Source organism: Stigmatopora argus, chromosome 6 (assembly GCF_051989625.1).
Source record: "Stigmatopora argus isolate UIUO_Sarg chromosome 6, RoL_Sarg_1.0, whole genome shotgun sequence".
NCBI classification, from domain to species: Eukaryota; Metazoa; Chordata; class Actinopteri; order Syngnathiformes; family Syngnathidae; genus Stigmatopora; species Stigmatopora argus.
In genome coordinates, this window is record NC_135392.1 from 20,289,788 (window position 1) to 20,311,697 (window position 21,910).

The following is a 21,910-nucleotide window of genomic DNA, read 5'->3' on the forward strand; positions in this document are numbered from 1 at the left end:
TCAACCATGAGAGACAGAATGTGGAAAACACCCCCAGAAAAACACGTTTGATTTTTAAAGAATGTATTTCCAAATTAGAGTGGAAAATAAGTATTTGGTCACTTACAAACAAGCAAGATAACGTCTTCTCCACTCGTTACCCGTATTAATAGCATCTGTTTTAAGTCATTATTGGTATAAAAGACACCTGTCCACAACCTGTCTCTCACACTCCAAACTCCATTATGGCCAAGACAAAGAGCTGGACAAGACCAAAGAGCATGTGGGCCCCACAGCTGATATTGCCCCTGCTCAGTCCACAGTCTCAGTAATAGGCATCTGAGCATGGTCAGGGCTATGTAACCATGATATACAGTGGGGCAAATAAGTATTTCGTCAACCACCAATTGTTACACACTTAATATAAAAATAACGGATAAGGAAATCCATTTACTTTTGGCGGTATTTCATAATTTTGATCTTTTTCATATCTCGAGGCACTCATTTGCATATAAAAAGCTTTCGTAAACTGAAAAGTACGTAGAAGTATGACTGTAATTGTAGCACACCCTCCGGTCTCCCTTTTTAAAAAGCAGTACCACCACCCCGTTCTGCCAACACAGAAGCACTGTACGCGATGTTGCCGAGGCGTGTCAACCAAGAATACCTCAGGACATCCAGAGAATTTAAAAACTGCTGAATCTCATCCACCACTAGCGCCTTGCCACTGAGAAGTTTTTTAAACCACCTTCGTGATTTTGGCCTTAGAAATAAGAGAATCCGTCTGAGTCTTTAGACTCTGTCTCCTCATGGGAAGGTGTGTAGGTCTTCAAAGTATCTGCCCCACCGAATCACAACATCCCGAGTCAATATCAGTAGTGCCCCATCCCCATATACTCTGTGTTGATGGTTGTCCACAGCTTTCCCCTTCTGAGAAGTTGGATGGTGGACCAAAATTTCCTTGAAACTGTGCGGAAGTCGTTCTCCATGGCCTTACCAAACGCCTCCCATGTCCCAGTTTTTGCTTCAGAGACGAGTGCCGTTTTTCCAGCAGGTACTCATCAGCTGCCTCTTGATTCCCGCGGGCCAAAAATGCTCTGTAGGACTCCTTCAGCCTGACGGCATGCCCACCGGCAGGCTCTGGGGTTGCAGCCATGGCAGGTACTGACCACTTTGCGGCCGCTGCTCCGGTCAGCCGCCTCTGCCCTGCCTGGCGTTCCCAGCAGACCCTCACAAATCGGGCCTGCTGGGCTGTACCGGAATGTGGTGATCTCTGGACAGCTCCGCCCTTTACCTGAGTTTCCAAGACACGTCGCCCCAAGTCCGATGACCCCACTACAAAGTTGATCATCTAACTGCGGCGTATGGTGTTCTGGTGCCATACACAATGTATGTAATGTGTAATGTAATATTGGGTGCAATATATGATAGCACACATGTATGCTAAAACATGACACGCTAGCTTGCAATCTCGCGTGTATTTTATTTAAAACGACATAAAGGCAAACAGAGCAAACCTGAGTTAGGTTGTGCTTCAATGATGTAATGGGAACTCACTTGAATGGAAGTCGAAACATTCATTCATCATCCATACTGCTCTTTCCCATAAGGGTTGTAGGGGATGGTGGAGCTCATACCAGCTCATTCCTGACGAAACGCGGGCTATATTAGAGACTGGACGCAATTCAGACACAGAGACAGATGATCAATCGCATTTACAATCACACCGCCAATGAGCAGGAATTCATCCCATGCTTGCCCCCACCCGTCAGGCGAGTGAACCATTACACAATCAGTTGGCTCAAACCGTTCAAACATCCACAAATCTCCCAGTCCTCATATTCTGTATAAAGTGGTACCTCAAGATACGAGCTTAATGCGTTCCGGGACTGAGCTCGTATGGCGATTATTCTCGTAACTCAAACGAACGTTCCCCATAGAAATGAACTAAAAACCAATTGAATCGTTCCAACCCTCTGAAAAAACACCCAAAACAGGATATTAGATTGGAAAAACATTTTTATTTGTTCTAATTCATCTATTAACAAAGTAACAAATAACTAGTGGTTTAATATTACTAAAATATGTTTAATAGTACTAAAATTATTATTATTATTCGCAGGGGGAGAGCGAGAGACGGACAGAGAGAGGGGTGACTTTTTGCATGGCAACGCTCTTGTAACATATGTACAAATTTAAATGAACTTGGATTAAGATGCAGACACACTCAAAAATAAATTTAATCTAACCTTACACTAAACTTAATTCTAATTTTGTTTTAAATTTTGATACCTTTCTTTTTCCGGCCGGGTTGGCTCTATTTGCACCGCCTCCACCCTGACTGCACGGCAACACACGTAACATAACATAAACAAATTTAAATGAACTTGGATTACGATGCAGACACACTCAAAAATAAGTTTAATCTAACCTTTCACTAAACTTAATTCTAATTTTGTTTTAAATTTTTATACCTTCTCCTGGGTTGTCTCTATTTGCCTCGCCTCCACCCGGACTTTCAGTTGCAACCTATCGAGGGTTGTTACCTTTTGTTGTCAGCTGTCAGTCAGACTTGTCGCTGTCGGGTTAGGTATAAGTGATACTGGCTTTGGCAAAAGCTCAAGCACCAGTGCAAGCAGGTACTTTAGTCTTGGCATTCGCAATCCATTCACAAATCATCGCATAAAGGGCACAACACACGGGAAGCGATGTTTGACGGCGAAATTCCAAAGTCATCGCCATTGAGCTGAAATCAAACACAGAGCAACGTGACTGCACTGCAAGCAACAACTACACACACAGACTGGCTGTGTGTCAAAACTTATGTATGCTTATGATCGGGTAGGGATTTGAAGGCAAAGAGAGTCTTTTTGGTGTTTTTTGTTTTGTTTTTTAAATCAAAACTGCGTTAAGGAAGAAGCAGAGCTGCCAACTACTCCGGAATTTCAGGTGTTTACCCGGAAATACAACGCAAACTCCGGGACTCCGGACAACCTCCCTAAACTCCAGAAATCCCCCCAAAATTGTCACCTAAATTGTTTTGAAGCAACCATTTCAGAAAAGTACCAAATTTCCAATTTAAATGCCTCAAAATACTGTAACCGGAAGAATTTGGTAACAAGAGTGCACTGTGATTCATCCGAGTTTCAAATTCTGATGAATGATTTGTCTTGTGCGACTTCAGTGCGATTTTGCGTGAATCACATTCACTCCGGATAAACTCCGGAAATGGGACAAGGATACTCCTGAAATGGGGTCGACAGAGGTAGGCAACTCTGCAGGTTTTGTGGGAAATAACAGAGATGGTGTTTTAATCCTTTCTTTATTACAAAAAAGGAAAAACCCTGGATCCTCCCCATCTTAAAAACTAGGAGGTCAATGGAGAGCACAGATTTTTCTGAAACATGCCAAGAAGCATTATAAAATAGGTGCTGGTGCTACACTGCTAAATGATGCACTCCTTGTGGAACGTGGACAGGATATCTGGGTAAACCAGCATTCTCGCGGGTGCTTTGTCGTTCAACAAACCCATTTGCTGATTGGTGTAGGTGACAGAAATAGAACTGTTTCCAAGTCGTTTTATTCGCATCGAAGGCTTGTGTGTGGATGTGTACGTGCACACTTGCTTAAACTTAAATTTGTCGCGTGTTCATTTGCCGCGACTGGGAGACAATTTTTGCCTTGTCGTGGCACCGCCTTAGACAATGAATTGAACGTGAGTCGTTTCGCCTCCCGTTTTTTCCCATAACTCGCCCGAATTTTTGTCTACCATATTTCCTCATATATAAGCCGTATTGTAACTAAAAAAATGATGACCGAATCAAGCGCTTATATGCGCACAAGACTTACTGCGTTGCTCTTTTTCACCAGTAGATGTTGGCAAATTAACATTTACTACTTGTTGGTTATTTTCCGTTTTGCAATAAGAAAACAACCATTATTGGATGAATTACTAGCTTACTTATGATATTGACCCTAATAATGTGCTTTTGATTCATACAGTATCTCAGAAATACCACGTGCAATGATTTTTCTTAAGATTTTTCCTTCAAAGTAACACATTTGTACTCACTATTAAAGACCCGAATATGGAGGTGAAAATTGTGAATCAGGGGGCGCCTTATACGCGAGAAATTGTAAAATTCTAAGGGTCTAAGAGTGCAGCTTATGCGAGTAAATATGGCAGTCATAAAATGTAATGATTAGTATCTATGAATAAAACAACTTAATAAAAGACACTAGAATATGCACAAATCTGACTTGCCGCATTTTCTCACATATAAGCCGCCCCACGTATAAGCCGCCCCCTTAAAATTGCCTTAAAATCGTTGAATTTTACAGTTTCTCGCGTATAAGATGCCCCTTGATTCAGAATTTTTATCTCCATATTCATGGATTTAATAGGGAGTACAAATGTGTTACTTTGAAGGGAAAATCTTAAGAAAAATCATCACAAGTGGGATTTCTGAGATACTGTATGAATCCAAAGGATCGTCTGCTGGATTGCACATTATTTGGGTCATTATCATAAGGAAATTAGTATGCCTTTCTTTGTAAATGCAACATATCAAATTATTCACTTTAAAAAACGAATTAAGTCTGTCTTGACGATAATCTGATGCCTTTTAATGACAGAAATTACAATTTTCTTACCAGAGGTTTAAGATGTGGCGGCCATATTGGTTCTAAGGTCGAAATATCTCAATTCTTTTGATGGTTCATGTTACAGCAATAGTTGTCACTTTCGAACAAGGAATAAAGGAAAAAAAATCAAAGCGTAAATTAGTTTTATTTCCTAATCACAAATGGGGGTTTCCTGCATGTAGACAAATTCATAAAGGAAGTAACAGGAGCAGTACATCCGGGAATTGTGTCAGTAGCGGTCTACTTTGCACCAAGTCTGTGGGTGCAATAATATAATAGCATTAGATACACATAACGCAGGTCTCAAGGCTGGTACTTTTAACGATCGACTGCAAGACATTCGATCAGCCTTAACAACTATTTGGATGTGCTGACATGGTAAACTATGAAAACATTTGTCAAGGCTACTTGCATCTGGCCAGTCAGAGCACGTTTTACTACGATATGATGGTGACGCCATGAGCGAGCAGTGGAAGGCACAATGAGTTTTTTTACGTTATATGCAAGATAATTTTTTTTAAATCTTGAATTTCATTCATAGACGTCAAAAGAAATTGTGTTTAGTCTTTTTTTCTGTTTTTTTTTTTTTTCTCTACAGTGGTACCTCGATATGAGCTTAATGCGTTCCGGGACTGAGCTCGTATGTCGATTTACTCGTAACTCAAACGTTTCCCGTAGAAATGAACTAAAAACAAATTAATTTGTTTCAACCCTCTGAAAAATAAGAATAAAACAGGATATTGGATTGGAAAAAAAAAAGTTCTAATTCGCCATCTATTAACAAAGTAACAAATAACTAGTGGTTTATTAGTACTCCTCGAGCAAGATTCAGCCAAAATGGCGGCGCACACGGATGCAGCGGCTTTTTGCGCTCCAGTTTAGCGTTTTCTTTTCTCAATCGTATCGTTATTTACCAACATCTGGAAGGCAAACTTTTCCTACAGTCACCACGACTTAATTGCTATCGGAAGGAGATGCGATATATCCGATGTCACAACGAACTACCAACGAACCTACGATATCCCCGAGGGCATCTCGAGACCTCCGGGATCTCCGTGGATAGTCAGCCCACTCAAAGCACGTCGAAGGCGGCGGAGAGAAAGGAAGCAAAAGCGCGGTTGTCGGGCGGGCCTTGCTGCTAAGCTAAGTCAACAACCACACTGAGCACCGCTTCCGAGTATCTTTTTGACCAACGCCAGATCCATCACCCACAAAATGGATGAGTTGGGACTTCGAATTGCTACCAACAGCTTTGTTAAGAACTGTAACATTATCCTCATCACGGAAACGTGGCTACACCCGCAAATCCCTGACGCTGCGGTATCGCTAGCTAGCCGAGCGCTTTTTCGGAACGATCGTTCAAAGGAACTAACAGGCAAAAGCAGAGGAGGAGGACTTTGCTTGTTCATACATAATGAATGGTGTGGTGACAGTAGGATCATTGACACTCACTGTTCCCCGGACTTAGAGCTATTTGCAGTACGGTGTAGGCCCTGCTATCTACCGAGAGAGCTAACGGTCGTCATAGTAACGGCGATCTATATTCCTCCTGATGCTAACGTCAACACGGCATTAAACCTCCTGCTAATGGCTGTAAACAAACAACAGCTTGACCATCCCGATGGAGTCTGTATTGTTGCTGGTGACTTCAACAGAGCATGTTTAAAGACTGTTCTACCTAAGTCTATCCAATACGAAAAATGTCACATGAGGGGAGACAAAACTCTTGACCATGTTTATTCTAACATTAAACATGCTTACAAAGCCACTTCCCTCCCTCACCTAGCTGGATCAGATCACCTCTGTCTACCCCTCACCCCAGCATACACTCCGGAGGCTAACAAGGCCACAAATAAAGACAATAAAAACTTGGCCCGAGGATGCCCTTTCTCAGCTGCAGGACAGTTTTTTCCGCACCAACTGGGAACTCTTTCAACACGACAACCTCCAGGACTATACGGACGCTGTACTTTCCTATATCAAAAACTGCATGGACAATGTCACTAGAAATAAACAAATACACGTTTTTCCTAACCAAAAACCCTGGATGACCAAGGAGACACATGCACTCATCAAATGCCGTAACACCGCTTTCAGATCAGGGGACAAGATGAAATATAGAGCTGCCAGAGTTGAGCTGAAAAGGAGCATTAAAAAGGCCAAGGCAGAATATACTAAGAAAATTGAGGAGCACTTCACAGAAAATAACCCAAAGAAGATGTGGCAGGGAATACGACATATTACCAACTACAATAACAATAATATGTCTGTTAACGCAGATGCCTCACTAGCGGAGGAACTGAACTGTTTCTTTGCCCGCTTTGAGACTGACAAATCAGACCCAGTCTCAACACCCCCACCACCACCCTGCAGCAATACACTGAAGTTTCGGGAACAGGAAGTGAGACTGGTACTGCGGTCTGTGAACACCAGGAAGGCTGCTGGCCCAGACGGAGTACCTGGGAAGGTGCTCAAAGCCTGTGCTGACCAGCTGGCTGGAGTCTTCACAAAAATCTTCAATTGTTCCCTGCAACAATCCATCATTCCATCCTACCTGAAATCTGCCACCATTATCCCTGTCCCCAAAAAGCCAACCATCGATAGCATGAATGATTATAGGCCTGTTGCTCTCACGCCTGTGATCATGAAGTGCTTTGAAAAGTTGATAGCCCGCCATATCAGGAATACAATCTCGCCCTCAGTTGACCCTCACCAGTTTGCTTATAGAGCTAACAGGTCCACTGAGGATGCTATCACCATTGCTCTACATACAGCATTGAGCCACCTGGAGCATCATGGGAATTACGTGAGGATGCTTTTCATTGACTATAGCTCAGCCTTCAACACCATGAAACCGGACATTATGACTGACAAACTCTCCCACCTCGGACTATCCTCCTCCATCTGCTGTTGGATAAAGAACTTCCTAACCAACCGACCACAAACTGTTAGTCTTGGTTCCCACCTTTCTTCCTCCATTACACTGAGCACTGGCTCCCCTCAAGGCTGTGTACTGAGTCCTCTTCTGTACTCCCTGTACACTTATGACTGTACACCAACCCACCAGTCCAACTACATCATCAAATTTGCTGATGACACCACTGTGGTCGGACTCATCTCAGAAGGGGATGAGGCGGCCTATAGAGACGAGGTCAACAAACTGTCTTTGTGGTGCTCGATGAACAACCTCACACTGAACAACACAAAAACTAAAGAAATAATCCTGGACTTCCGCAAACAGAGCACAGATCTGGCCCCACTCCTCATAAATGGAGTTCGTGTAGACAGGGTCCAGTCCTTTAAATTCCTGTGGGTCCACGTCACGGACAAGCTCTCCTGGTCCACAAACACCACGGCAGTAGTGAAGAAGGCCCAGAAACGACTCATTTTCCTGAGGGTACTCAGGAGGAACAACTTGGACACTAAGCTTCTGGTAACCTTCTATAAAGCCACTGTGGAGAGCATCCTGGCATACGGCATCACAGTGTGGTACGCTGGAAGCACGGCAGCAGACATAAAGGCCATGCAAAGAGTGATCAACACTGCCCAAAGGATCATCGGCTGCTGTCTGCCCTCACTGGAAGATATTGCCAGCCCTTGTTACCTCAGCAGAGCCGGGAACATTGTTGGGGACCCGGACCACCCTTGTCACGACCTGTTCCAGCTGCTTCCCTCTGGCAGGCGCTACCGGTCTCACAAGGCACGGACAAAGAGGCTTAAGGACGGCTTCTTTTCCACAGCCATCAGGACTCTAAATTGCAGTAGCACGACACACAATCCCCTCTGTGTAACAACTTCGGGGTGAGGAAACATGAAGGACGTTGGGCGGCGATCTGCCTCCTGCTGGCTGACTGAAGGTAAGTAGGCAGACAGTGGGAGGTAACTGATCCATTTTATTCTTTGTTGGCATCGGTGAGGCAAACCTTTTCGCAGTCGCCGGGAGTTGGTTGTGCTCGGGAGGTGATGCGATGTATCCATCACGGCAGAATGCCAGCAAGTCTGAAACTATCACTTGGTTGGGCTCTTGCCTGAGAAAAGCGCACTTGGTGGAGAAGCACTTTCAATTTCGTCATACGCAGCTGGGTATGATGACAATTAGGCTTTTGTCTAGTCAATGATGATGACAAGCCTAAGTCTGATTTTATTTATTTATTTTTATTACTAGAATGGTAACCCTCTATTTCAGGGATTACCTTTCAAGCTTCTGAAATGGAGGGTTACCATGGTTACCGGGGGAAAAATGGGTACCCTTCATTGCACCGTCTTGCTTAAGACCAATGTTCCCTCTAATTTTTTGTTTGGCAGAAAGAGAACCTCCCTGAGCACACTGAGTACCAGTGTGAGCAACATCATCATTGCTCGCTATGGGCACACCAGTATCACACCTGCCATAAGCAGGTGCATGTCTACTACACATAAATGATTTAGTAATAATAAAATGTAATGATTAATATCTATGAATGGGCGGCCCGGTGGATGAGTGGTTTGCGCGTGGGCCTCACAGCTCTGGGGTCCTGGGTTCAAATCCAGGTCGGTCCACCTGTGTTGAATTTGCATATTCTCCCTGGGACTGTGTGGGTTTTCTCTGAGTACTCCGTATTCCTCCCACATCCCAAAAAGATGCATTGGAGGCTGGTTGGACACTCTAAAATTGCCCCTAGGTATGGGTCTGAGTGTGCATGGCTGTCCGTCTCCTTGTGCCCTGCGATCGGCTGGCCACCGATACAGGGTGTCCCCCGCCCCTGGCCCAAAGTCAGCAGGGATATGCTTCAGCACCCCCGCGAGTGATAAAGTGGTTAAAGTGGTTCAGAAAATGAATGAAAAAATATCTATGAATAAAACATCTTCATAAATGCCATTAGAATATGCACAAATCCGACTTAAATTTTACCTTATTTTACACATCTGTCCTTCCCACTTCTCATTCTCATTCAAATGACTTTTCTGCTGAACGTGTCACTTGAGATAGTCAAGTTTCCATTTAAATGCAATATTTTTTCCATGATTTTTCTTTGATTTATTTAATAAGGGATAGCACATATTAATGAACATATTCATGTTAATGAACATATATATGTAAGATTGTAGCCGAGGGCTAATTTCCATTTATAGTCCATTGTGTAGGTTGGAGACAAACGATCACACATACTAGACACGCACGCGCACAACCACACACAGCAGATTTAGACAGTTCTCACCCGATTTCACTGCTTGTTCTTCTATTTGCACAGTAAAGTAAAAAGGAATGTATTAAGAAATATTAAAATGTAATTAAAAAAAAGATAGAAGGGCTGTAAAACACAAAAAAAACATGAGTGGACAGAGCTACTGCCACTGGCTGCCGCCTGAACGGTGCCATCATGGGGGGAAAAAAAGGTTGGATTTTATTTTGTGCACCCGGATACGGGATGAATAAAGTTATCCAATCCAATGATTGGTGTACGCGGCGAAGACGAGAGTAGTGCGCAATTGCGCACGCGTGCAGCTTAGAGGGGACATTGGAACATGGTAATCCTCTATTTCATAAGCGTGAAAGGTAACCCCTGAAATAGAGGGTTACCATTCTAGGGTTAATAGTACTAAAACTAGACGGATTTCGTGGAGGGGAGAGAGAGAGAGGTACAGAGAGAGAGAGGGGGGGAGAGACTTTTTGCATGGCAACGCGCTCGTAACATAACAAACAAATTTAAATTAACTTGGATTATGATGCAGACACACTCAAAAATAAGTTTAATCTAACCTTACACTAAATTTAATTCTTGTTTTAAATTTGTATACCTTTCTTCTCCCAGGTTAGCTCTATTTGCCCCACCTCCACCCTGACTTTCAGATGCAACCTATCAAGGGTTGCTTGCGTTTGTCTTCCCTTCAAAATATTCCCAAAATGATGCACACAAACGTCCTCACAATAGGATAACACACGACCACTTGCCAAATTGCCCGGGAAGTAGTACTCGTCGTATTAGCGAACTAGCTCTGCCCAGTGCTCGTAGAGAGATTACATGAGGGAGTTGCGATCAGAAAGACAGTGCCCATGATGTCCTTATGAGCAGCCTCTCGCGTCCACTGTATGCCCGTATATCAAAATTTGTCTCTTATCGCAAGATAAATATTTGCTCAAAATTGTACTCTTATTTCAAATTGCTTGTATGTCGAGGTATTACTGTATTTTTAAATAAATGACCGTATCGGCCGCGTTCTCTTGTGTTTTGGCGTTTCGTCTTTGTCACCTTGTAGTTTCATGCATGTCAATTCTAATTTATGCGCATATAAACTGTACCCCGGCTTCAGTTATTATATTTCTTTCTCACTTTTCATTCTCATTCAAATGACTTTTATGCTGAATACGTCACTTGACATAGTAAAGCTTTCATTTATATACAATATTTTTCCATCGGAAAACTCGCTTACAACTTTGCTGCATGTTTTGCAGAGGACAACTTTCTCACCCAGTTTCACCGCTTGTTCTTCTATTTCCACATTCTCCGACAGGCATTCTGTTAGAATAACGATTCAAACCTTTTAAATCATTATTAGTAATATTTAATTAAAAAAGGAAAAACATCTCAACATTTCTGGTTACACTTGCAAGGAAAATGCCGTGTGGCGTCGTCTTAGCCCCCAGTGCATTCTAAATTCTAGTAACTGAATCATTGTATTTAATCGCGACATTCGAAAAACATGATTATGTAATCAGTACAATAACACCTTCTGGTTTAGAAAAACAACAGTCTGAAAATGAAATGGTGTGACAACCCCAAAACAATGGTGCATAATATTTTCATTATAAGGTAAACAAAGCATTCTTAAGTAAACCAAGCAGGATTATAATGTCAACAAAGCAGTATTATAATGTCAACAAAGCCGTATTTTCAAATCTGCTGGCGGAGCCCCGACATAACAGTCTCATTTGGTCCTGCTGGGAAAAAGTGTCCGTAACGCCTTGGCCTCTTTGCCCTTGAGGAGAGGACTGTGCAGGAAAAAAAGTCCATCTTCCCATGACTTGATTTATAGCTTTACTACTTATTGAAAAATGCTTACAACACATATAGAATATTACATAATAATTCTAACACATTCCATCTTAAAAGACGCGCTTTTTTTAACTTTAGCTTGTTTTGCCATGATAGAGGCTTGGCAGCAGCTCTACAGAACCGTTAGCTGTATGCTAAGTTGCAAAACACATGCACCTCCGCATAACTTGTAACTAACGCAGCCAATCAATGTCTTTAACATTTACTCATTCCGCAGAAGTAAAGACGTGACATCAACCGCATCATATCATTGGCTGAACATTGTTGGTCACAGCTTTATCCGTAATTACCGTTTCTTGTCGTTTGTCAGTGACAGACTGCCACTCTCTGACTTGCATTACAAAATGGCACCGAAAAAATGTAATGCGTTTATTTTTTATTTTTTTTAATTCAGGTTGGATTTTATTTTGTACGCTGCATAATGTTTTCTGTGCGCGGACAACACGAGAGCTTAGAGGGAACATTGCCTTCACCGCAGACAGTTAAACACTCAATGCCAGCATTTTATTTCTTTAAGGGTCAATGGCAGTGAATAAGTTGAGGGCTATAACCAACAAAATAATACAGAGCTATAAAAATAAGGGTGGTGCCCTATCCGGTAACACGATTGGAAATCGAGCTCGATCACGTCATCTTTAAACAATCTGAATCAGGAAAACTGATTGGGGTTTGAATATTTTTTTAAAGGCTACAAATCAATGAACTAAGATGTAGAAGGCTATTGTTTAAAAAAAAAGGTTCGTCGAAATAAATAAATTGTTAAATAATTTGCTGAGGTATCTGCTCGGTAATTGGGATCTTTTCTCTTTAGATGAGGAGTATGGTGACTCAAAGCCCAAGAAAGTGCGTGCAGTACCCCGTGAGCAAAAGCACAAGCGCTCCAAGGATTCACAGGATGAAAGGTAAATGCAAGTCGGGCTTGTCAAAATATTTTTGTTTGATACTTTAGGACAGGGGTGGCTAAATCCGGTCCTCGAGAGCCCGTATCCAGTCTGTTTTCCATATGTCCCTCCTCTGCCACACCTGAATCAAATGAGCAAGCTGGTGCAGAAGCTTCAAACCGATCCTGATTATTTGATTCAGGTGTGTTGGTGAAGGGAGGCGTGGAAAACAGACTGGATAGGGGCTCTCGAGGACCGGACTTGGCCACTCCTGCTTTAGGACAAGCACTGTCAATAATATATTTATGAGCCGAGAACAATTACTGTCTTTTCTGAAATCAGAAATTGTGGCATGGACAATGTCTGTCCCAACCGATTATTTTTCTTTTGACTATCTTAATAATGAGTTTACTATTAATAATCTAGTTATTATTTTTGGTGTTGACGATTATTACTGTAATGGCCTGAATATAAGACTGTTTATTGCAGTGAAATAAGACTAAAAAGTGCCGGTCATCTTAAATTTTGAGTCTAGACATTATTCCCATCCACAACGCCAGATGATGCCCAAATTCCTTGAAGCGAATGCTGAACACATTGATATTCAATGCAGTTAATGCAATTTTGTTGTTTCATCACAGTAAATTGGTTAATTTACATTTCAAAAACCATAAGCGATTCATTTACAAATCTGATTGCACTTTAGTTTACATATTTAAATATTCAGATATTTAGAAATGATAGACAGTTTTTGCATGATTTGATTCAAGGTAAATAACATGCTTTCTCTCATTTTTTTTGTTATTTGTTTCAGATGTACTGTAATTGTTTTTTGAATAATAATTTACTTTGGTGTGCAAAAAGTGTTTTTTCAAACTTGTCTTGAAAAACGGGGTCATCTTCAAATCAGGATTGTCTTATATTTGAGCCAAACAAAACATTAATTCAATTTGAACACAATTTTAACACAAATACAATTCTAAACCTTTATTACAGCAATTTGCGGCGAGTGCACACTTCCGTTGAACATTTCAAAACACGAGATTTTCAAGAAAGGCAGATATCTGCACTTTCACATTTTTCAGATTCTATACCAAAATAGCTTTCTATTCACCACCATTATGAAAAATCTGATTGGCAAAACATTTTAAAAATGGGCTTTTAAATGCACACTTTGCAGGACAAGATGGCAGCCAGTTTGGATCAAATCAATGTTTTTGTAGGGCTCTAAAAAACAGAACAAAAATGACATCAGGGTTTTCACCCCCTGTCATCCTTCACCACTTCGCAGCTTTAAGTCTATTGTGGTTTTATATCGAGTATCCAAATAAAACATGTTCATGGAAATGTGAAAATTCAAGCTGAAACTTTCAAGTTGGCGGAAGACACTTCCCTTTCTCCTGCTTGCTACCCAGAAAAATGGCAGAACACAGGGCACCGTCACTCCACTCAGCTCGGAAGAAGAAAACTGGTGGGCACTGGGCGGGGGGCGTCACTCTTATCCGAGAATAGGTCTCTCAGTGGAGTGGATGGACGGGAGCCTCGGTGAGAATTGTTTTTTTTTTTTTTCTCCAGAAATGCGATCTCCGGGCGACCTTTATGGAGAACGTTGTTGCACCCCTTATCTGATAACAGAGCGCTCTGAGCGGGCTGGGTGGCTGGGAGCTTGACTTGGAATTTGGCGCCCAATAACCTGTGCATTAAACCACCATCTTCAATTCAACTTAATCGTACTGCACAGGTCTCCCACCAAAATATAAAATGAACTGTCATCATTACACCAGAGCTGCCAACCTCCGTCGACCCCATTTCAGGAGTACCGGAGTGAATGCGATTCACGCAAAATCGATATGCGCTGAAGTCACACAAGACAAATCATTCGTCAGAACTTGTAACTTGGATGATTCACAATGCACTCGTGTTACCGATGTCTTCCAGTTTACAGTGCAATTGAATCAAGATGGTGGAAGCCGTAGAGATGGTGTGAATTTCGTGGCATTTAAATAGAAAATTTGGTACTTTTCCAAAATGATTTTATCAAAAAAATGTAAGTGACATTTTTTTGGGATTTCCGGAGTTTAAGGAGGTTGTCTGGAGTCCCGGAGTTTGCCTTGCCTTTCTGCTTAAACTCTTGAAATTCCGGAGTTGTTGGCAGCTAAGGAAAATTGATGTCCTTTTTTTCATCCATGGAGTTTCTTAAAGGCTCTGGATGTTGCGGGGCTGTCTTGGTTGACACATCTCTGCAACATCGCGTGAACATCAAGGACAGTGCCTCTGGTTTGGCAGACCGAGGTGGGGGTTCCCCTTTTTAAAAAGGGCGGCCGGAGGGTGTGTTCCAATTATACACTCTTATCACACTCCTTAGTCTCCCCGGGAAGGTCTATTCTAGAGAGGAGGGTCCGCCGGGAGGCCGAATCTCGGATTCAGGAGGAGCAGTGTGGTTTTTTTCCTGGCTGTGGAACAGTGGATCAGCTCTACACCCTCAGCAAGGTTCTGGGGGACATGGGAGTTCGCCCAACCAGTCTACATTTGCTTTGTGGACTTGGAGAAGGCGTTCGACCGTGTCCCCCGGCGCGTTTTGTGGGGGGTACTCCGGGAGTATAGGGTTCCGGAACCCCTGATACGTGGGGTCCAGTCCTTATATGACCGGTGTGAGAGTCTGGTCTGCGTAGCCGGCAGTAAGTAGGATCGGTTTCCATTGGGGGTTGAACTCCGCCAGGGCTGCCCTATGTCACCGATTCTGTTCATAACTTTCATGGACAGAATATCTAGGCGCATCTGTGGCATTGAGGGGGTCCGATTTGGTGGCCTCAGTATTGCATCCCTGCGTTTTGCGGATGGTGCGGTTCTGTTGGCTTCATCAGGCCGTGATCCCCAACTCTCGCTGGAACGATTCGCAGCCGTGTGTGAAATGGTCGGGATGAGAATCAACACCAAAAATCTGAGACCACAGTCCTCAGTGGGAAAAAGGTGGCATGCCCTCTCCAGGTCAGGGATCAGGTCCTTCCCCAGGTGGAGGAGTTTAAGTATCTTGGTGTCTTGTTCACGAGTGAGGGAAGAATGGAGCTGGAGATCGACAGGCGGATCGGTGCGGCGTCTGCAGTGATGTAGACTTTGCATCGGTCAGTCGTGGTGATGAAGGAGCTGAGCCAAAAGGCGAGGCTCTCTATTTACCAGTCGATCTACGTTCCCAACCTCATCTATGGTCTTGATCTGTGGGTCGTGACCGAAATGAATTTCCTCCGTAGTATTTTTGGTATAAAGAAAAATCAACTCGCTAGCATAACATACACGAGCATAGCTAACATGACATTGGTTAGCACAGTCCTAGCGCCTTTTAGCCCGAAGCGCCTTATGTATTGACAAAAAACAGAAAATACACTCGCGAGCCTTTAGGGCGGTGCGTTTTATAGGTGTGAAAGAACTATTTTTTTTAAAGCAACCATTTTGGAAAAGTACCACATTTCCGATTTAAATGCTTTGAAATTCATACCATCTCGATGGCTTCCACCATGTTGATTCAACTGCACTGTAAACCGGAGGAATTTGGTAACACCAGTGCATTTTTGAATCATCCGAGTTACAAGTTCTGACGAATGATTCGCCTTGTGCGACTTCAGCGTGGCAATCGATTGCATTGGTAGCCTCTATCGCTTAAACATTTTCGTTTTTGTTTTTTTTTCATAAGGGAAGTATGTATTATTAAGGCTGACTAAAGTACCAGTCTTCTTTTCTTTTTTTTTTTTAAACAAACCCTATAATTTCCGGGGTTGTTCTAAAGGAACTACGCGTACACAGCACTGGTAAGTATTATCAATATGCCTTCTCGTGTTAAGTACAAAATGGATGGCAATTTGGATGGAACTTCTAAAAAGAAACCCAGACACTCGCAGAAGTCTATTGGTTCGTATTTGACGAAATATCCCATGTTGAAGCACATCACTGACATTTGCACATTGCACAAGATGCAACTGCGACTTCAACGTGACACTTGTTGGAATTACTGACTGGAAAACCCACGTAGAAGGACCCAAACACAAAGATAAACTTATTTTCATTATGCTGTACTTTTTCAATAGATCACAAAAATGCAATATTTCAAATAATGTAAAAACATGATGATAACAGTTTGATTTAAATTGTCCTACGCTTATGTTTTTTAATTTTTTTTATCAATTTTGCGTGAATCACATTCACTCCGGAAATGGGACAAGGGCACTCCTGAAATGGGGTCGACGGAGGTTGGCAGCTCTAAGGTTAGAACGAGTAGTGAAAAGATGGGTGCGAAATTATATTTCAAAGAAATTATAAAAGGGTTACCGTATTTACTCGCATATAAGGTGCCCGTGCGTATAAGACGCACAATGAAAGTTGTCTTGAAGTTTTTGAATTTTACAATTTCTCGCGTATAAGCCGCTCCCCTGATTGCCAATTTGCACCTCCATATTCATGGTTTTAATAGGGAGCACAAATGTGTTACTTTGAAGGGAAAATCATCAAGTGGTATTTCTGAGATACTGTATGAATCAAAAGCACAGTATTAGGGTCAATATCATAAGGAAGTTAATATCCCTGTCTTTGTAAATGCAAAATATCAAATTATTCAATTTGAAAAAAGAAATGTCTCTCTTGATGAGAACTGATGCTTTCTAATTACAGAAATTAAAATTTTCATACCAGAAGTTTAAGAAGTTGTTGTTATAACCCGAGTAAATAATGCACGCTTACCCGGTAACAGTTTCAGAACATTTTAGTAAACAAAACACTTAGTCATTTACAATCAGTGGCGGCAATCAACCAATCGTTGCATCATAACAGTGACGTGGAGAAACGGTGGCAAACAGTTAAGGTTCCGGGGTACATTCTTACTGTGACACAATTTTGTATTTATACTTGTTATTCATTTTGGGACATCAATAAATAATTTTATAATCATTTTTTCTCTTTTGTGTTTCACACAACAAATTTTAAAGGGTTTACCGTATTTACTCGCGTATAAGTATATAATAACTGAATCAAGGGTGTGGTTTATATGCACATAAAAACACGACATGCATGAAACTAAGTTGACGACGATGACGTCACGACAAAATGGCGCCGTGGCGTCATGATGTGCTGGCGCTGCGACGTCATGATGCAAGACAATGCGGGCGATACGGTCATTTGTTTCAAAAATAAAGAAAAGATTACCAGATAAAACGCTCAACAAAAGGTATTTTGAGTTAACGAATATAATTCAAGAAAAAAATAAACCGTATTTTGGATAAAACGTGAAAAAAACTTGTTCCCGCACTCGGGGCACGGCCATCTTACCATAGTTAACCGTGCTCCGTCTGGCCAGACGTAAGTAGACTTGTGTCTTTTATTGCTCGCTTGGGGCACCGCCATCTTATTGCAGTTAAACATATTCTGACCGTAGCGTTTACCATGTCAGCACATCACAATACTTAAGGCTGATTGAAGGTCTTGCGATCGATCGTTAAAATATAAACCTTGATATCTACGTAATGTGTATGCTATTGTTGCACCCAGAGACTTGGTGAACTCTACGTAAAGCGCTATGGGCGTATTTCCTGTTTGTGCTTGCGTTACTTCCTTTTTGAATTTGTCTACGTGCAAATAACACCCTCCATTTCAGAACACAGAAAGGAAATGATTGTACATTAGTGATTACGAAACAAACTATTGTAGTAATATGAACCATCGAAGAAAATTGAGATATTTCGACATAAGAAGCAATATAGCCACCACATCTTAAACTTCTGATTAGAAAATTGTAATTTATGTCATTAAAAAGCATCGGATTCTCATCAAGATAGACTTATTTCTTTTTTCAAATTGAATAATTTGATATTTTGTATTTACAAAGACAGGCATATTAACCCTGAAATTGACCCTAATAATATGCTTTTGATTCATACAGTATCTCAGAAATACCACGTGATGGATTTTTCTTAAGATTGTCCCTTCAAAGTAACAAATTTGTACTCCCTATTAAAACCATAAATATGAAGGTTTAAATTGACAATCAGGGGGCAGCTTATACACGAGAAATTGTAAAATTCAACAATTTCAAGGCAATTTTAATGGTGCGGGTTATACGCGAAGGCAGCTTATATGAGAGTAAATATGGTAGTTGTGTGAGGACCGTGGAACGGATTAGAGAATTTACATATGAAATACTGCTCTACTTACGGAATTTTCAAGTTAGAAAAAAAGTTCTGGAACCAATTAATTTCATAAGTAGAGTTATGACTGTACTTAACCATTTTAACCCAAGTTAACAAGTTTTAGAATTTTGCAACGTTTTCATAACATTTACATGAAATGCCGCAACTCCTTTATCAAGTAAGAAAATAATTACAGACTGTCCCCATAAGGAGGACATCTCTTCGGCAGGCGCTACCTGGCGCATGACAGAGAGTGCCCGGATGGGCACGGTAAAAGGCCCTTATGAGGGCATGGGATAGGGAAGGGAAAGGATGGACCAGGATGGCACTCAGGACCATAACCCTCCCAGTCCATAAGGTATTGAAGACCCTGGCCCTGGCGACGGACCTCCAACAACCAACGCACCCGAAAGGCAGGCTGACCGTCGATCTCCAGAGGCGGAGGAAGGGACCAAATGTGGGGGTACAATCGACTCGTCTTGATCGGTTTTACCTGGGTGATGCGGCACCTCGGGTGTATGCAGACATGGACAGGGAGGCTGAGATGTATCACGGTTGGATTCACCACCTTCACCATCTCATAAGTACCCACAAGCCGGGGACACACCTTTTTGGATTCCTCCATCAACGGCAGAGACCTGGAGGAGAGCCATACCTTCTCCCCCACGGCATAGGCGCACAACGCCGGTCAGACCGAACTTTGGACTGGTTGGAACTACGAAGTTTAGATCGGGCTTGTTGCCAAACCATGGTGCAACATGACATTGGATCTGGGCAGATGGGAAAGCAATGCCCCTCTTCTGGTTTTTGGCGTATTCAACCCATGGGGGGAAGTTGTGCCAAGTGGCGTGATGGCCTTGGGTGAAACAACAGAGAGCACCTTCGAGTTGTTAGTCGGTGTGCTTGCATTGGCCATTATTCAGTGGGTGGTGACCCAAGTTAAGACTAATGCCAATGCCCAGGGCACCACAGAATGCCTTCCATTCATGTGGGGTGAACTGTGATCCACAATCAGAAACTATATCTGGTGGAATATCATGTAAACGCAGCACGTGGGTGGTGAGCAACTCTGCGGTCTCACTGGTTGAAGACATTTGCGAAGCCAGATTAAGTGGGCTGCTTGTGAACCAGTCCATTATAGTGAGAATGACGGTGGAAGCCTGGTGACAAAATCCAGAGCAATGCGATACCTGGGATGGCTCAGGATGGGTAGTGGATGGAGGAGCGCAGATGGGGGCTTTCATGCTGTTCTTGCTGTGTGCACATACCACTCATGGCATCACGAATGCTCTTGTTTCTTCTGTCATTGAAGGCCACCAGAACCGCAGGCGGAGCACCGCTTTTGTCCATCCGATGGCAGGGTGGCAGAACAGGCGGGATGAGTGAGCCCACTCCAGGGCCTGTGATCGGAGGGTGTCGGGGAAAAATATATGTTTGTTGACCTTCCTGTGGGTCCAGGTGCTCACACAGAGCATCCTTTACATTTCCCCCGATATCTCACTCAATAACAGCGAGGAAGCAGGTCTGTGGGCGTATGGACGTGGGTTCCTCCTCGGGTTTGTTAGGTGAAAACTGACAGGTCAATGGGTCAGGCTTTCTATTCTACCAGCCTGGGTTATGACGTTGTAAAGTTAAAACGTCAGAGGAACATTGCCCACCTGGCTTGTAATGGGTTGAGTCTCTTGTCCGATATAAGATTCCAGATTTTTAAAGTCAGGACCAAAACGGGCACAGGAATGTCGACTCTGGAACATGGAACAAGCACTTCTCTGCTTTCACTAAAAGTTTATCCTCCAGTACCCGCTATGCCTGCCGGGCGTGCTTTTCATTTTTGCAGGGATTCGGGGAGAAAACCTGGATGTTGGCCAGGTAAACCACCTCAAACTTGTTAATTGTGTGCCTGAAGATGTCATTAACGAGGTGTTGGCAAACACTGGAGGCTTTGGTGAGTCCAAACACTGACTAAATATTCAAAGTGGCCAAGGGCCATATTGAAAGCTGTCTTCCACTAATCACCTTCCCTGATGATACCACGAGCTGATATGTGGTGCATGGATCAGGTTTCGTGTAAATCGAGGGGCTATGAAGGGGGCTTAATGTCGACGGGCAGAAGAGGGCGTTGATTCTTATTGGCGATATTGTTCAACGCTCGATAGTAAATACACTGTCTCAGGCCACCATCTTTCTTGAAGAACCCTGCACCGACTGCCGTGAAAGATAGGCGGGTAGCACCAGTGGCCAGAGCTTGGGCGATATATTTCTCCAAGGCCTCTCTCTCTGTGAGACGTGATTCAATTTTTTGTATGACCCTGACCGCTTCAGTGACACGCTACTTATTGCGATCAACCCAGTGGACATTCACCCTAAAACTAGCAGCCCCACGTATTCCAAGCATTACGGTAAATCCATTCAAAACATCCCAGACGAGTGGCGAGGCAGTTGACTTCCATGTGCTCCCATGCTTTTAACCTCCCAAAACCCTCACTACTCAAAGAAACAACACATTAGAGCTCTACAGAGGACATCCTTGCCGTGAAATGGCAAAAGAATGCAGGTGTGAACGCTTGGAAATTGGATTGAAGCCATGGATCGAACACGATATAACAGCGAGGGGAATCACCGTGGCGAAAGGCTTTGGCCAGCACTGTTGTTCGAGCTTCCTGCAAAGCTGGCATCAAGTTCCCGGAATACCCCGGGGATGACAACGCCTTCTCTTTCGCCGACCAGATCCGAAAACAAACCATGGGGCCACCTCTAGTGTCGCGATCCCTTTAGGTATGGTATGTTCTCGGTGAAAATCGCCCAAAACCTTAATTTGGTCCCTGTAACCGATGTTTAATAAGTCTAAACGGTTATAGCTGAATTTAAAGTCCGGTTTTGACGAACAACTTGCGACAATGCAGAAAGTGATCAACATCGCCTTTAGATCATGGGACAAGATAAAATATAGAGCTGCCAGAGCTGAGCTGAAAAGAGGCATTAAAAAGGCCAAGGCAGCATATACTAAGAAAATTGAGGAGCACTTCACAGAAAATAACCCAAAGAAGATGTGGCAAGGTATACGACATATTACCAACAACAATAACAATAATATGTCTGTTAACGCAGATGCCTCACTATTTGAGGAATTGAACCGTTTCTTTGCCCGCTTTGAGACTGACAAATCAGACCCAGTCTCAACACCCCCACCACCACCCTGCAG

General features: G+C 42.8%; 1 protein-coding gene across 2 annotated transcripts in view; it reads left to right on the plus strand.

Annotated features, from left to right (window-relative positions):
- nucks1a (nuclear casein kinase and cyclin-dependent kinase substrate 1a) overlaps positions 1-21,910 on the plus strand; it is an 82,323-nt gene that overhangs the window by 17,031 nt on the left and 43,382 nt on the right. Inside the window, exons 3-4 of one of the 2 annotated variants that reach the window (XM_077602313.1) lie at positions 12,469-12,559; positions 13,954-14,083. In XM_077602313.1, coding sequence (XP_077458439.1) covers positions 12,469-12,559; positions 13,954-14,083 — 221 coding nt within the window. The remainder of the gene's footprint in view (positions 1-12,468; positions 12,560-13,953; positions 14,084-21,910) is intronic. The other variant, XM_077602314.1, reaches the window with a different exon arrangement.